The sequence below is a fragment of the Brugia malayi genome (assembly GCF_000002995.4).
Source record: "Brugia malayi strain FR3 genome assembly, contig: Bm_v4_ChrX_scaffold_001, whole genome shotgun sequence".
NCBI classification, from domain to species: Eukaryota; Metazoa; Nematoda; class Chromadorea; order Rhabditida; family Onchocercidae; genus Brugia; species Brugia malayi.
In genome coordinates, this window is record NW_025062479.1 from 18,062,217 (window position 1) to 18,079,166 (window position 16,950).

Genomic DNA, 16,950 nt, shown 5'->3' on the forward strand with positions numbered 1-16,950 from the left:
CTCATTCCAGGCATGCTAAATACAAGTATAAGTAGATTTATCTAATTGTGGTTCGATGAGAAAAGTGTAGCGTTGTCAGTGACATTAGCATTATGCTAAACAGTTACTATATTATACTATTCATTAAAATCATTAATGCAATATAAAATATATTATGACTTATCAACGAAAAAATTAATGTGTTATTTGCACTCCAAAGCAGATCGAAGTTCAAGTCAACCTATCAAAAATTAGAAATGATTAAAAATTAAAAATAATACGGTAAGATCTTTTTTGGCATTAAACGTAGTGCATTAAGATACAGTATTCCGTAGAAAACATTTGTTGACAAGCAAATATATTTCAACACCATTTGTAACGACAGCTTGTTTATGGAAAAGACTCAATGTCGATTGTTGATACAACCAATTACTGACGAATTTAACTTCGCTAAGTAAATATGATGCATGGTGTAATCTGTTTTATAACAGTGACTAATCCATAATCATCATATCAACCGCAATTTGACAACAAGAATTTTCACAGAAGTCGCATAAGTACTGTCTGGTACAACCATTTGGCCGACAGCAATCCGAGATTATTTCTGAAAAGAAATCGATAAGTATACGATTACTGTATCCATTCCAGCTTAAAATTTTCCGTATGAAAATAACTAATTAATAAAAAACTAATGTTAAAAACTTTGCACTAGTTCCAGCAGAATAGTCTTAACATTTTTATGAGTAAAAATTTTCGTCGCAATTGGTTAATTCTCTTCTATTACTTCCCTAACTCCATATAGTGCTTGAACTTCCCACTTCTTAAGAAATAATTATTCATTCAATTTAGGTTCAAAAAAACGGTTTAAACGGATGCTAAGTAGATAAATTTTTCAAAAACAGCAAAAGACTACAAAAGTGATCGTGGAAAGTTAAAAGTCATCTTATTCGCAACTTTATTCATCCTATTCTATTGGATACATACGATAACTTCAAATTTTGAAATTCAAAGTTAGCTGCTATTTTTTGAACAAACCTTTCCCGGCATATTTCAGTGTATGTTTCAACAATCCACCGCTTTTTCGACATATTCTTTGCATTGTGAAGCGATCTTTCACCGAACATATTTTGTGGCGTTCCATGCACTCATCCCTAACACTTAACGATAAGGCGACGCATACCGCCCACAGCAACAATACACCGGTCGTTTTCATTTCTAATATATATCGAATGATTACGGATATATTCAGACAAGAAAAATTTGGTGACAATTAATCACATCATATAGTGAATGGATGCCATCTGTAATATTTCAGTAGGATTTGAACAACTGATGAGTCCAAACACAATGATCGTATAAAATGTGATTAATATAAATTATGCGTTGAATAGTGGCTTCAATGTTATCAATGACATGATTATGATTTATACTAAGCATAACAGTAATAGCTATTTTTCAGAGTTGTCACGTTGTTATTCTGTAGGGATGATGTTGATCGACATAATCACTTAAATGTAAAGACGGTCAATTCTATAAATAAAGCATGTTAGCAGTACTTTAAATTAGAATGTGATAAGATATAAAAAACTAACTAGACCGAGTTAAATAACTAAAACCGTTAATTTAAAACAATTAGAACAATAAATACATTCATAAACGCAGTAAATAAATGTTTATTTTATAATTTACAAATTTAATTTATTCATGTTTAAAAATAAGTTTCATTCCTACATTGTTTGCATTCATAAAGTATACAAGGGTTAGTAAATTCGTTTGTAAACGAAATTTGAAAAGCCCTGAGCACTTTTTTCTTTTACTCAAAATAATAAGAAAAGTAAAGATATTAATAACAAAAGGTAATTCAGTTAAAATGTATTAAATGACATTCACAAAACACTCACATATTTTCCAATAAATACCACAAATATTTAGCACAGTAACTTTTTACTCGTTTTTTTTTTCAGTACAGTTTAATCGTGCCGCTTATTTAACTAATAAGAAGTTAATTTACAACTGATTAAAATAACAAACTTGATTAATAAACTATCTAATTACCTATCTGATGCAAACTATGAAAAAGCAAATGAATAAGTCTTATAAGTGAGTCGATAAAAGGAAGACAAAAGATCAGCTTATATTCTTAACTATCATTGCAGGGTTTGATTTCGGAAGCAGCATGAGCACGAGTAATTAAGTAGTTTTGCAAGGGGATGAATGAGGGTGGACCCTGCTCTGCCCAGCCCATCCTACCCGCCCTACCGCTCCCCGTTTGCTGATATCACCAGTAGAACACAAGCACGAGCACTACCATCGGTAGGACATTTTCCTATCACTTCCTCTCCTCCTTACTTCCTTTTCTATTTCACTTCTCCTAATCTGTGGTACTAAGTACGGTATTCCAGTGTACGACAAAGCTTATGCAAATGAACGTATAGTTGAATTATATCAATAATAACAGTTCCATGTTTTGTTTTTAGAACGGCAAGTATTAAAATTTTCAAATTTAGAAGAAACAGTGCTAAATGTTTGAGATTATTTTAGAATCCTACTATTTTTCATGCTTAAATATTGTTGAAAATCAAATTGTTTCAACCACACTGCTTTAGCGCAAATTCCTATTCATTCAGTTAGAAGCTAATTTTTTAAAAAATGTTGACAGTAGTAAGTATAGGAAAGTGAAAGCAGAAATCATTCGACAATTTGCAATGCAATCTTTAAGGATGGCATTACCAATTGTTGCTTTTCTTCATGTAGCAAAACTTTAAAAGAATTCAGAAAAAGTTGGTGAATACTAAATAAGATGTAAAAAAAAAGGAAAGTTTTGCAGGAAATCTGGACGCTATGGTATTGTTTGTACAATACATAAACATCAGTACCAGAATTCTGAACTACTAATTTTGAAGTATAGACAATGATACTTCCAAAACTAAATTCCCAACATTATAATCTGTCAATTTATTTTGTTTATTTAGGGAAGTAATACATTTAAAAGTTGCATAATTTAAACATAATTTATGCTTAATAAATACTTTTTGAAAAATTTTTTATGATAAGCAAATAACGAAGAAGTGTTTTCAACTTGCGTTGTATGTTATCTAGGACCCTTTCTTTGAATAAACAAAAATCTGAGAAAGCTTTGATAAAGGAACATAAATTGCTACAAGATCTAACATCAGATGAAATTATGGCTTTGCTCTCCTGGCCGGTTATGGCGCGTCAAGGCCATATCTAAGGAACGTTTTTTTTAACATCTATCCTTAGTTGGTAGTAAAAAAATGACTATTGGAGGATGGTTCAGGGTGATACGAACATCGCGTTAAATTCTGTTTCCTGCTAGTGTTTGCGTGTGAAAAAAAAGTGGTGAACACATGAAAAAAATTCAACTGATTGCTTATAACGTTGACAAGTGACGCTATGTTTTATTTTAAATAAAAAAAAAAAAAAAAAGAAAAGAAAAAGAAGGAAAAAAAAAACTCTAAGAAGCAGTCAGTCAACTTTGATTTTACGAATGGAGAGGGACATAAACCAAATCAAATTTGATTAAGATGATGTGATGATTACCACCTCGAGAATGAATAGGTAATATGTCATCTTTTACATTAATTTTATGAAATAATTATATAAACCGATAAATTATACTTTTATAAATATCTGGGGAAACAATTTCACAAAGTGCCATCATCTGCTGGTTTGTCAGTGAATTGTAATAAAGATGCATTTGTTTTTCTAAGTCATAAATCGTTTTAGTGGAATTATCATCATAAAACTAATAACTATAGCAGCTTATCATTTTAATTTAATAAGTCACAATTTTAGGATGAAAATTTACTCCCACCATTGTCTTAGAAAAAAATTGCTATTTTTCCTTTCAATTTTTTTCTTATCAATTCAATTATTTTGGAGAATTAGAAAATCATAAAGTTCTTCAAATAGATAACAAGAGACGATAAAGTAAGAATCGAATATAATTATTATGGTAGAGGTCTTGAAGTCTGATTTCAAACTAAACTAAAGTATATGAACCAGATTATTCATAATTGATTAAAGGATAAAAGTTATCCAGTACATTTACTGATTGTGTTGAAGTGATCGAAATTCATTTAGCTTCATTGCCTAGTTACATTTATCAAAATAACTCTGTCTTCTTCATCCTTTCCCAAAAAAATACGATGGAAAAAATAAGTAACAATTTTCGCTTTCAAACTTGTCAAATTTTTAATTTATCATTAAAGCAGTTTTGAAGTCAACAGGTTTTCAGTGAAGCCTATCCTCTCAACATGTTTTAATGTTAATTTGAATTGATAGATAATTTTAGATCGCTTTCAGTTAGATTCTTTTATCTATATCTTATCTCTATCTATCTATCTATCTGTCTATCTAATCTAATCTAATCTATCTATATTACTTGCAAAATTTTTTTTGCATTACAACTCGTTTCCGATTAAAAAACAAGCAAGAGCATGGTGCAATCTGAAGTCTTTTTCATGTGACTCCTTGGATTGAATTTTATTCCAACTTTTCTCTCAAGATTTTTTTTTTTGTTTTTGTCAAATGTAAAGTGGAATAAAGTTACTGCGGAATTAATTTTCTAATGGAATCAATTTCGAGAGTAATTTCAAATTATTTTATTAACCACTCATCTTATCAGCACGAGTTCAATTACTAATAGAGCTACCGCATTTCGGCTGGATTATCTGCAACTCACCGTTCGAAATTATCCTAAAAAAGATTTATTTCCCGCAACCACAGTACATATTAAATTCTAACACATATCACTTTTTCATAACGAACAAACAATTTTTTATAATAATTCTTACTGCTCTACTGCATATTATCTTACTGTCCTTGGTGTAATTTAAAATTATGAGAAATTGAATAAGTGAAACAACACAGTATTAAGACAAATGACAAATAAACTTAATTTCTACCAACATGAATTTCTTTGTTTACTCAGCTGGGATAAGTAAAGATCATCCATAAAGAATGATTTTTGAGTGTTTAAGAGTTGCTTTCTGAAAACATTAATCATCAAACTGACTCCTTGCTAAAATTGTCTTTCGTTTTTCGCTCCTGAAGAAGTTGGCTAATGGTATTTTCTTTTTGCACGAATGAAGATGTTTGGTATTTTGTAAGAATAATCACGAGGATACCACTAATAAGTAATAAATTTTCTTCTATCACATCCCACGCACAAAACACGATTTTTTAGACTTCTATGATAAGTAGGTGTTAATCAGATATGACTACTGTTAGTAATGGCACACTAAAACATCTCACTCTGAACTACTGCTTTACGCCGTTTTCTAAGAAAGCAATGATACCATTTTCAACACTCTTCAAAAATGAAAATTGATATCATTTGAAGTTATTTTAAGATGAAAAAATTGTAGTGAGAACATGTTATTGGCACACTAAACGCACCACTCTGAACTACTGCTTTACTCCGTTTTCAATCCGTCGCTTCTGAAAAATTTCTTTGTTTTCAACAAGACCTTATTTGAAAGCAAAATTTAAAACGGGAAGGATATAAATAACATTTTGCTGTCAAAACTGACAGCAACAGTCCCCAGCTGAGAAGATGCTGAAAGGCAATTTTGAAATCAGAGATGATAGCTGATGTAGTTCTATGATACCGCCAGCACTGACTCGTCCTCCATGTGCCGTTACCTCCTGGCACCGTCTCCTGGTAGTCATCACCAACAAAATGCTTTCGTAGTACTAAGATTTATAAAGCTAAAGTTACTGTAAATGGAGCACTGTAAGCTATTCGAGTTTCAGTGTAAGGCATCATATCACTGTTGGTGATAATGATAATAGTGATGACAAAAATGCAGAAGGCAGTAGTCTTAATGAGGAAAAGATGTTAATCAACCAAATTTCAGTTGTTTGGGAACAAAGAAGAAGCGGAAATTTGAATATTCTAAAAAAGTGTTTTAAAAAATTACTACCTTAAATGGACAGACAGATAGAACGAATGTAAATATATAGACCACATGTAGATCCATATGCAAACAGAAATTCAGGCAACATACATCGGTTTAGTCAGAGAAGAAATCTAATTTCAAAACTTTTTTTTAACAATTATCCACAATTGAATAGCTTTTTGATTCAAGGCTCAGCAGTTAATTTTATCCTTAAACAGATTTTGTTTGCATGAAAAGATTAAAATAGCAATACCGAACATAACTGGAATGAATATAATAAATATTTCTACTTTTAATGCCCTCCCCCTTCCTCCTCCCTCTCCATCATCCCCCTCATTTCTAATTCTCAATCGCTGTGGTTTTCATTGACAATAAAATGATATTTATAGATATTGTGAATTAATTTGTTTTGCCTCTCATTATTTCGTCAGATTAAATAAAGCCGATCAATTCAGTAGCTGCTCTTGACAAGCTAACCATGTTGAAAACACAAGCTTAAACTGATGCTAATTTGGTTCACTGTTATTAAACTGAACAGATTTATTAAAAAACTAGAAGCAACGACTGGTTATTGAAGAAGAATGAAAAGAATGTCGCTTCGATTTACCATAGTGTCGCTTAAAACCAAAGTAGTGTTTTTACATATTACAATTTATAAGGCTTCCAGAAAATTCCTTCTTGAGACACCGAGACACATCACTGGGCGGCAATTTCAAATGCTGACGAAGTATAAGGACGAACTGATTTTTTGTGTTTAAGGTGTGTTTGATAAAGATATATCGAAAACGTTTTGGGCATATTTTGCAAAAGAATCTGGAAGCTAAACACACTGTTATCGCTGCAATGCATTTTTCTGTTTATGTAAACCATCTACAGTTGTTATAGACGATATCTCAGAGCTTAATAAAGTTGTTACACTTTCCTATTTCTTTCATATTAATTTGAAACATATTTTTGTACTTTTGTGCTTGGGAAGAAATGAATTTAAAGATTCTTAAAAGGAAAGATGAAATTTTAAAAATTTGGTCGGGTGACATTTTCTAGTGATAAAATTTCTAAAGACAAGGAATTTCCTTAATACTAGGAGGAGATTTAGGAAGATTTTTGAGCAATTTCATTTCAAAAAAAAGAATAAAATATGCAAAAAAAAGTAACCCTCAGTACCAAAATGAACGAGTCTACTGCTTGAACTATCAGAATAGTGAATCATCGAATTACATGAAAAAATGAAAAGTAAAAGGATTAGGAGATGATTGGAGTTTTCAAAGATATATTTGTAAATTCATTAAATGCCAAACACTTCAGTTATTAGTACAACATGTCTATGATACATATTTTGAGTATAAAAATAACTTCTGTGCCACTTTTCTTATTGCAAGAATTTCAAGTCGAAAAAGACAAAGATTTCAAACTATATAGAGAGCAATTTCATGAAAAAATAACTGATACACTTTACCACTAATATTTTTGAAAAATGTAGAAAGAAGGAGGACATCATCCTTGTTTACCATCCATTATCACATTCTGCGCTGTTGAACCACGTATGTACAAAATATAATCACATTTTCTTCGCTTAGATATTTAAGCAAAATGGAGAAGAAATTAATATTTGCTGCATAATGATAATTATTTTAATTAAATTATCTTGATCTTATTTATTATTAATTACCCTTGTAAAAATGAATTCATTAGAATTTTCAGTGTAGCTTTTGATTCATCATCTTATAAGCCTACTATAGTATCTTCATTGCTCCAGAAAGAACAGTTAAAAATTATAAATTTTACACAAACTAAAAAAATCCTCAGCAAATTGAGAAGTTTTAGGTCATATTAAAAAACTAATGGAGAGCTTAATTAAATACAAGTATTGATTGCCGGAAATCGGATTTCAAATTTACCACTGTATGAAATATGAAGGAACTGAAGTTGTAAAAGCAAAAAATACGATATGTTCATAGTTGCATTAAATGAATCTTCAATTCTTGTTGATTTAAATTGAATTTTTTGAATGTTTTGTGTCAGAATTCTCACGAAGAAGACTATAATTTTAATTATTAATTACTAGCATGCTAAATGTAGTAATTAGCAAGTGTAGTGGATTCATATCTCTGTTTTTTAAAGAGACTGTTTCTTGCTTATTTTCTATTTCAAACGTCATTTGTGGCAAACTGAAATAAAACTCTATCCTGTAACGCATGATTTAAGCTAATCTTATTTGCATGTAGCAATATTCTTAGGATACAGTTTTCATTGGTCACCAGGTGGTGGGCATTCAATTTTTATTTTTTAAATTATTTTTCACAATTCATCAGTGTCTGATTATGCAAAATTTTGTAGTGTGTGAAAAAATCTACGATGAAATTGTCGCTTTGTCAGGAGGAGAAGCGTATTTTTACTTTCGCATTGGTATTTGCACCTATTAATAATTCAATAATTTAACGTATTTTCTTATTATGCTCACATGCCGAAAAGCACTTAATTATGAGATTATAGGAGATTAAATTAAATGTCTTAACAAAAGGACTAAAATGCTTGTAAAAGCTTGATTGAATGTCAAATTTTTTTAGCCAACGAATAATATAAAAACTGGAATTTTAGGGAATTCTTAAAATCATCGCCATTGTTTGAAAATGTTTGCGCGTGTTTTTGCTCCTCTTTACAGATATTAAGTCATACCTAGCTAATTCAAATTAACACTAATTTCTTTAAGCGCACTGTTCTTAAAATAAATATAATAAATACTGATTTAATTAGGATTTAAAATATTGTTATACTGGGTGATTAATATTTAGAAGCACTTTCATAAAGATTAATAATTAAAGTGTGCTATTTGTTTGAGTTGGATTGCTTTTAAAAATTTTTAAATAATTTTGTAGTAGATTAACGTCTAGTATTTTTAGTGTTCTTTAGGAAAACCATAAATTTCAAAATTTTTACATGGGGTTCTTTTGTCATTTGTAAAGCGCAATTTTTAAATATCTTCCACATGTGATGTCTCTTATGAAAATGAAAAAAAACTTTCTACCTCAGGATTTTTTTGCATTTAGAGTTTAGCTTAAGTGGAATTTTTCATTTTCAGCTGAACTACTATCTTATCAAAACGTTCTGGTAAGATAAAATAGTGTATACCCCAATTACAGAAATCGAACTTTTTGTCTTTTTATATTATATTTCAGAAGTTTCAGAACCTTCGAAATAGATCATGAAGTGGTAGCAGTTTTTGACAACATCTAGACAATGACTTTATCATCTGCAAAGAATTAATGCACAGAGTCTTGACCATCAAACAAAGTGCCATGTTAAAAACTGTATTGTATTTCACTCACATGACGTTGTGCAATACAAAATATTATAATAATGATGCATTCTTTTCGAAGACTTTTAAAATATGAAATATTTCCTACAAACAATTTGAAAACATCAATGTGACGGACTATTAACTTTTCCGGTGGTGTAAGCTCAAAGCGTTTTGCAACTTGAAGTTAAAAAAGAAGAATGCAATTGTTTGCATTTATTTTTAAGAATTGTAAATGAATTCTATAGTTTTTATGGACGAAGAATGATTTTTGGATAAAAGCAAAGTTGAAATTAATGTGAGACATTAAATAATAATATTATAATAAACTATTCTTGAAGTACTTATCATGAAATAATGAGTGGGAAATACATTACATTTGATCTCTGATGCTATGTTAAATTCATTTTGTGTTAGATAGTGGCAAAAAAAATTCTCAATTGGTCGTAACTGTTTTGTTTCATTCTATTTCCCAGTTTGCATGATATCACTTTATGGTTGTGAACAAAATTCATCTTCCAAATAATTTATATTTAACAACCAAGTTTCTCTTTAAAATATTTTTTCTATTATTTGCACTCATTGCGCAGGCTAATCTGCCGATAAATGGATATCTCTTCATTTCTTTTCCTATGTTTTATCGCTAATATTAGTAGTCGTGATTGCAGTGAACATCTGCAACCTTACTGCTTACTTACCAATACTTTTATGAATTACAGTTAGGAATATATTATTCGCTACTAGCAGAGAAGTACCAAGATTCAAGCTAGTAAAAATCGGTGATTTTACTAACAGTGAGTTAGTGATATGCAATGAATTTAGCAGATTGAATTTTTATTTGCAACCAGTCTTAAAAATAGCTAATGAAATGACAAATAAAGTTGCAAAAATCAAACGAAAGGAAAAAAGCAACCAGGCTATCTTTGAAAAAAGCAACCAGGCTATTCTTTGAAACCAACTTTTAAATTAAATAAGCAAATCAAATTTGTTATCCAAAATATAAAGGTTTCCTCGGTCAAGTTATCTGTTTACTGGACGAATAATAAGGCTAGTGCATAAGTTTAGTGTATAAGCGGATTAGAAATTTAGGCTGCCCTATGCTGGTAATATTTGGTAAGTATGAAGTAAATGTATGACGTAAAATGAAATAGATGTTTTACATTTTTCAGCCATCACTTGCTATTTCCATAAACCCGTTGCTGATCATCTATCGTTTATTCCTTTGTAAATTTTCGGTTACTGAAATTCTAGAAGCCCCACTTCCTTCTAAAATATGCATCTTCCCAAAAGAACATTATTTCTATCCTCCTAAATAAAAAGAATCAAAGAAGGCGGCACTTAAAGTTTGTTTATTACAGGTAAGCCAATGAAACATTGGAAGAAAATGTACTGAAAGCGCATTATTTTGTTCGGTATGATGAAACTCGACGAAATGGTTCCAATAAAAAAATTTTCCTAATTTATTTAAAATTCATGGAGATGAAAGATTATGGGAAATTTAACGTTAATTAATCCACTGATGTCTCACGCGAATGCATTATATAACCGTGTTTCACGATTACGCAATACTATTCACTTTATTCATGTATCTTGAAGATGAAACTGTAAAGTCTTTCTTTTTCACAAACGTTGTTTTCTGCAAAAAAATCTTTCTGCAACTATCTCTTCGTGTTAATATCTGGTATAACAAAAGCGCTGTGAAGAGAAATAGGAAAAGAGCAACGTAATGCGAAACAGATGTTTGGATCATCCCAAACAATATTAATGGCGAAATTATAAATCCTGGACGCAGCCACAACGTTAAAGGGCAAACAATCGGAATGTATTTGATAAAAGAGCAACGTTATGAGGAAGATCCAGCTAAAAATTCTATGCAAATAATTGTTAAGCATCGCAACAGTTGATAAAAAGACATAAACCAAAAACCAATAAGGTGGCGAGTTTATTTATCATTATTACTTCGAACTCAAATGCATATGGCATTAATTTAGAACGCAAAAAGCAAAGATAAATTGGGAAATACGACTATATGCTAAATCTGTTTTAAAAAATTTATAACAAAAGAGCCGCTTAGTTCAAATACTTAACAAAATTTTAACTTCAGAAGTAAAACCTTGATAATTCATGACATCATAGTGCTGGGAAAGTTGAGGTATTCAATCTGTATCTCCAGCTTCATACACTGGTACTTTTACATTTGTTATCAGTGTCATAAAGTCATTTATATCTCTATTATAAATTACATCTATTAAAATGAACTTAAGATGTTAAATTTAAATGCTATAAAAAAGAGCGACGGAAATGCAGAATAAGAGAAAGTACAAAAAAATTAATGTTAATAAGGATACATGTGTTCCTGCATAGCGCTCCAAAGCTTCCCGAAAGACGGGATAAGTTAGAAATGAAACTATACAATTATGGATTAAATAATGCTGACGAATCAGATGCCCATATAAATACCATCATCCAATTGGTGCTGTAACTTTTTATCGAATGTTCTGCAAAAACATTTAAATAATTGAGATCACCTAGATCATAAGATGCTCATTATTACATAGTTCATGATATTACGGATACATTATTATTTACCTTTATTTTCTTGACTGGGAATAGCACTCAACATCTGAAATCTTCAACAAACAGGAAAAATCGTTCATGTCCCAGGAAAACAATCAGAATTTATTGGTTTTAAGATATTTACTTGGATGACATTTGTTTCGAATGAAATTAACATAACAAAGAAAGCCTTACTTATAAGATTTAATGGAAGAATCCCAAATAAATATGTCATCGTTAAAACGCGATAAATCATATCCCTCTTTCCTTAGACTCATTTTTTTCAGTTTATAAGTACCTGTAACACAAATGACCCAACAGTCAAGGAACAAGTTTGAGATTTTAGTGTTATACTTTAGTGTTATATTTTAGTGTTCACTTGCTCAACAATTCAATCGTGTTGTTGCAAAGTTGTAGAAGAATCATATGTAAAAAACTATGCGTAATTGTGACCTGTCCGTTCGAAATCCTTGCAGAAACGTAAGAAAATAGGAATAGCATAGGAGGGAAGACTATTCTTGAGATGTTCCGTTATTTTATATATCGCATCCTGGAAGCAGGTTGCTAAGCGGCATTGTTATTATATTATAAAAATCAGAGACGTTGATTATTGGAAAAGAAATAACTAAATGCCAACTTTTAAAAACTCGTCTCCTGCTATGACGACGGCAGCCATACCGGCACGACCTTCTCTGTCTGAAAAAATCATCGAAAACCAATAATTAATGAACAGTATATTGAAAAATGACATTACCAAACAACAACAATATACACGAAAAATATGAAGACTTACTCGGTATTTCGACACCATAAACAGCAACATCGGCTACACATTTCAGAAGTTGTAAAATGCCTTCCACTTCTGTGGTACTGACATTTTCGCCCTTCCACCTACACAAATATTGTTGTGCACTATGATGAATAATTTTGAACTATGACATCAAAGATTAGTACCCTAATGTATTTTAACAAAGTTAATGAGTGAGAAATTGCAACAGTAGTTACAACTAAGGCGACCTGTCTTTTATAAAACAGACGAGGAAACTGACATGAAGTTGTGAAAAAAAGAACCTATAAGTGTCGCCTTTCCGATCCTTGAAATATAAATATCCTAGATTATCCCAATATATAATATCGCCTGATGTAAAAACAGCATCACCTTTACGTAAAACATTTCTTATTATCTTCTTCCCAGTATCTTTCTCGTCTAAATACCCTTCAAAGCTGCAAAATTTTTTTGTAATGAATCAAAATCTTCTGCTTTGAACTATAAAAAACCTCATATTACATTATCATTAATTAATACAGCAGTTCCTTCATTAATTGATATAGCAGTCCCTATAACAAGAAAAAACCAATAAAATTATGATTTTCAGAAAAAATAAAACACTGAAAATCACCTAAGTAAAGGTTCATTATCCATAATAACACCGACCATTTCACCAGTTTCACCAGGTTTACACGCTACACAAAACCCATCTTTTGTACGAATTAATTCACCAGTATCATCATCAACTTTGAGTAAACGCACAGGATATAAATATTTCACAAAAGGGTGTACCGGAATAAAACCACAAGAGCCGACATGATTATCTATATTCACTAAAATTTTTTTTTTTTTTTTATTTTTTATTTACAAACTCTCGAAAAATTCTTTAGTAAGTAAACAGTATTTAAAATAGCATCACCTAAAGTTATTCAGCTTTCTGGGACTGTAAGAAAACCCCGACATAAATTTCACCTCAAAATAATTATTCAGCCAAAGGAACAATTCAATCACAAAAAATTTTTTTCACAACAATAAGTCCCTTTGCAGTACATACCAATGCTTGAATTGCCTTCTGTACTACCATAGAGTTCACCAATTTTCTGGATGCCAAAACGATTCACGAATTCTGGCCAAATTTCCGCCCGTAAACCATTACCAAACATAAGACGTATTTTGTGTCCCTTCGTTTCCGCAACATCATTCTGAGCTAGAAGATACCTGGAACCAAAAGTTATTTATTCAAAATTTCAAAAAAAAAAGAGAAAATATACTTAAAATGGTTATCAAGATGATTACTAACTTACCTTCTATCCTTCTCCTCCACCTGAATACTTGGAGCTGTGTTAAACTTTAAATCAAAAAAAATTATCACCAAAAATACGAAAACATAATGAAAAACTCCACCTGCAAATTTCACCGATATACTGACTGACATTACAATTATATTTAATACAGTCTTTCCAAAAACAACTCGCAGAGAATTTCTTCCTGATAACACAGGTGCTACCTTGTAGCACAGTCTGTCCGATACCGAGAATTCCACCAGCACTATGGTAAACTGGCATCATTACATATAAACGATCTGTGGTAAAGATACCAAAGGACTTGGCTACACCTATTGCCATCCAATAGTATCTAAATTTATGAAGAAATAACGATATACTTTTCATATTTCGAAAATAAATGCATACATATTTATTTCTTCATCATTATATTAGTGAATCTATACATTATGCCAGTTAAATTCAGCTAATTTAAACAGCTTGTTTTGCATAACAATGCAAAACAATGAGCTTACATTACTCCGCATATATCTCACATACGTCAAATTGTTGCTTTCTTCTTCAACTAATATTGATATCAACATTATTCCAAATGAACTCTTATACTGCTAGCAAATGATAACTGCATGAATAATTTTTTTCTGTTCGGAAAACCTAATTTTCAAGTTCTAAAACTATCATGATTAAACAGATCAATGTTGACACAAAATGTTAATGCAGATACCGATAATGCTTTATGAGTGCAGGCTTGGGATTCCCTGTTGTTCCTGATGTGAAGATATAACAAAGCACTGCTGAAAATTTTGAAATATGAATGAAAAAAGTAATAATGGAAAATGGAAATGGAACAATCAAGATTAGCTTTAAACTAATAACGGAGAAAACAGTAATAAGACAAGTAAATTACATTTGAATATGGAAAGGAGAAATAATTACTATAAGAGAAAATATAAAGATGATAGGTCATATGATGATGACACATGATAATACTTTCCTGAATTTCCAATTAGTTTTCAAATTCCTAGGGAAAATTTGATTCATCGTGCCCAGAGTTATATAATAATACTGAGAATAACCAACTGGCAAACGAGGATCGCATTTATTCTTTTTATGATTAGCGTATACAGATTAAACACTGAAGGGACACTATGAGTCGGAAAAGAAAAATGACGATATAGAGCAAAAACGAATCACATCTGAACGTTGGTTTTTCATTAACGACTGGCTCTTCGGAGGAAATTAAAGGTATTTTCGTTGCCAATGACAATATGCCATTTTTAATATTACCAATATCATCTATGACATAAACCTGCATTTGTTTTAATTTCCCAGATGATAATATATCTTCCAACACTGAAAGAAATATTTTTGAGTACACAGTTTATTTTTCAAAAATTTCTGTCAATCATCCGATCTTTACACCAGGATGTATGACTATGCATCTGTGTAAAAGCGATTAAATAATGAAAGGAGACAACTCCAAATCTGAATAAACCAGTTATTTATAACAATGACCATTGTCGGACCTAAACGAAACATCCGTCATTCATGACTTTTTTCTCTTCCAATAGTTTTGCTTTTTTCCAAAGCACTGAGAGTAAAAAATTGAGTTTTTTTCACAAACTTCTTTTTTTATTAAAAGTCAAATGGATTCATTCACGTTGTATTTTACCCTTGGCTTTCTCTTGAGAACAATTGTTGTTCAATTCTTCTGTGATTCCATTACCCCACTATTTTTCTCCTACTAAAATGGTATTTCCTGAATTCCTATATTTTGCATTAGATCCAGGTCCAAAAATCTTATTTACACTCTTTAATTATGAGAATAATGATAGAAACTAACCAGGTAAAAGTGCACTGCTGGTGATAACAGAACTTGACTTCGAAATGTTGATTGAATGAGCGAGTGGTTCTGCCTTCAAGTTTATATTCACCCACGAAGTGACAACACCTATTTTACTTAATCCAAGCCAGATGGCAGGAAAATCAGCGCAATTTTCAAGAAACAATGCTATTACATCACCACTTTTGTAACCTTGTGACTGCAAAAAAATTTTATTCTTATTTCGATAGATTTTATTTAATACAGGCATGTCTTTTCTCCGCATGCAACATAATATATTTTCGAATACGTGCGTTAGAATAAATTACCTTTAAAAGATTTCAAGTACAATGTACAGCATAGATATGCATAATTTCTGGACAACAAAGTAATATAAATAACAACATAAATAAGTTTCTGGAAAAACATGTGTAACTAGGAGCAACCTGGAAGTAGTTTGCATACTGATTGCACAGTTGATTCATTTCATGGAACGTGAACTTTTTGCCTGTGTCCACTTCAACCAGCGCTTCTTTATCACGATAATTTTTAACATTCCGCAAGAATATTTGATGCAACGGTTCATTAATCCTCATATGTTTCCAAATATTCCATCTCAACCGGATAAGTAATATCAAACCACTGCAAAGAAAAAGGGGAAAAAAAATTTTTGAATTGAGTTCAGGATTCATGCTGAAAATGAGGTATATTATAACCGCAAACAGAATATTACGGTAATCCATCTATCAGAAATGGATAAAAAGTGGTCGAAATGAATAAAACATTCTAACTGATGATGCATTTCTATAAATAAGAAAACAAAATGGGATGAATTTTATTGATGGTATGAATTTGACATTAATTTCAATAAATTCAAGGGATATGATCAGGATGAAGGAAAATTTGTTTAACGCCTAAAGCGTTACTATACTATTTAAGTCGTTTTTATCATCTCCTACTATAACTTATAAATTTGAAAAAATTCGTCATCCGTCAATCAACCGCTTGCTAATGTTTAACATAATTTAAAATGTTCACTAGTTTCTTGAAACTGAAGTTCAGTGCAACTCACCACAAATCTCTCCAAAAAGTTGAACGGACCTGATGAAAATAGTGTGAAGTAAGGCAATGATAAATTAAATAAACGAAGAAAGCAAAAAATATGTACAACGACAGACCGTGTACTAACGACGACCAAACCCTTAATTCAGCAAAGGGCAATGTGCTGGAATCAAACATCCTGCAAAGTGAAATTTAAAAAAAAGTCCAACGCAGCAGGAATTTTCAGCAAATAAAATTTAATGTAGTAGAAAACCTGAAAA

General features: G+C 30.9%; 2 protein-coding genes across 2 annotated transcripts; both read right to left on the minus strand.

The window, feature by feature from the left end:
- Window positions 1-473: 473 nt before the first annotated feature.
- On the minus strand, window positions 474-1,192 carry Bm9565 (Uncharacterized protein; the record flags this gene model as incomplete). Its single annotated transcript, XM_001898041.1, has 2 exons — window positions 474-583; window positions 1,015-1,192. 2 exons carry the CDS (start codon window positions 1,190-1,192, stop codon window positions 474-476), a joined length of 288 nt encoding a protein of 95 aa, XP_001898076.1.
- Window positions 1,193-11,638: 10,446 nt separating this feature from the next.
- Bma-acs-22 (Uncharacterized protein) lies at window positions 11,639-16,867 on the minus strand (the record flags this gene model as incomplete). The annotated part of the gene is made up of 14 exons (XM_043075268.1): window positions 11,639-11,696; window positions 11,950-12,052; window positions 12,208-12,304; window positions 12,392-12,450; window positions 12,548-12,645; window positions 12,826-12,978; window positions 13,155-13,356; window positions 13,578-13,741; window positions 13,928-14,158; window positions 14,531-14,600; window positions 15,001-15,159; window positions 15,650-15,848; window positions 16,075-16,270; window positions 16,701-16,867. 14 exons carry the CDS (start codon window positions 16,865-16,867, stop codon window positions 11,639-11,641), a joined length of 1,956 nt encoding a protein of 651 aa, XP_042931202.1.
- Between the last annotated feature and the right edge of the window lie 83 nt (window positions 16,868-16,950).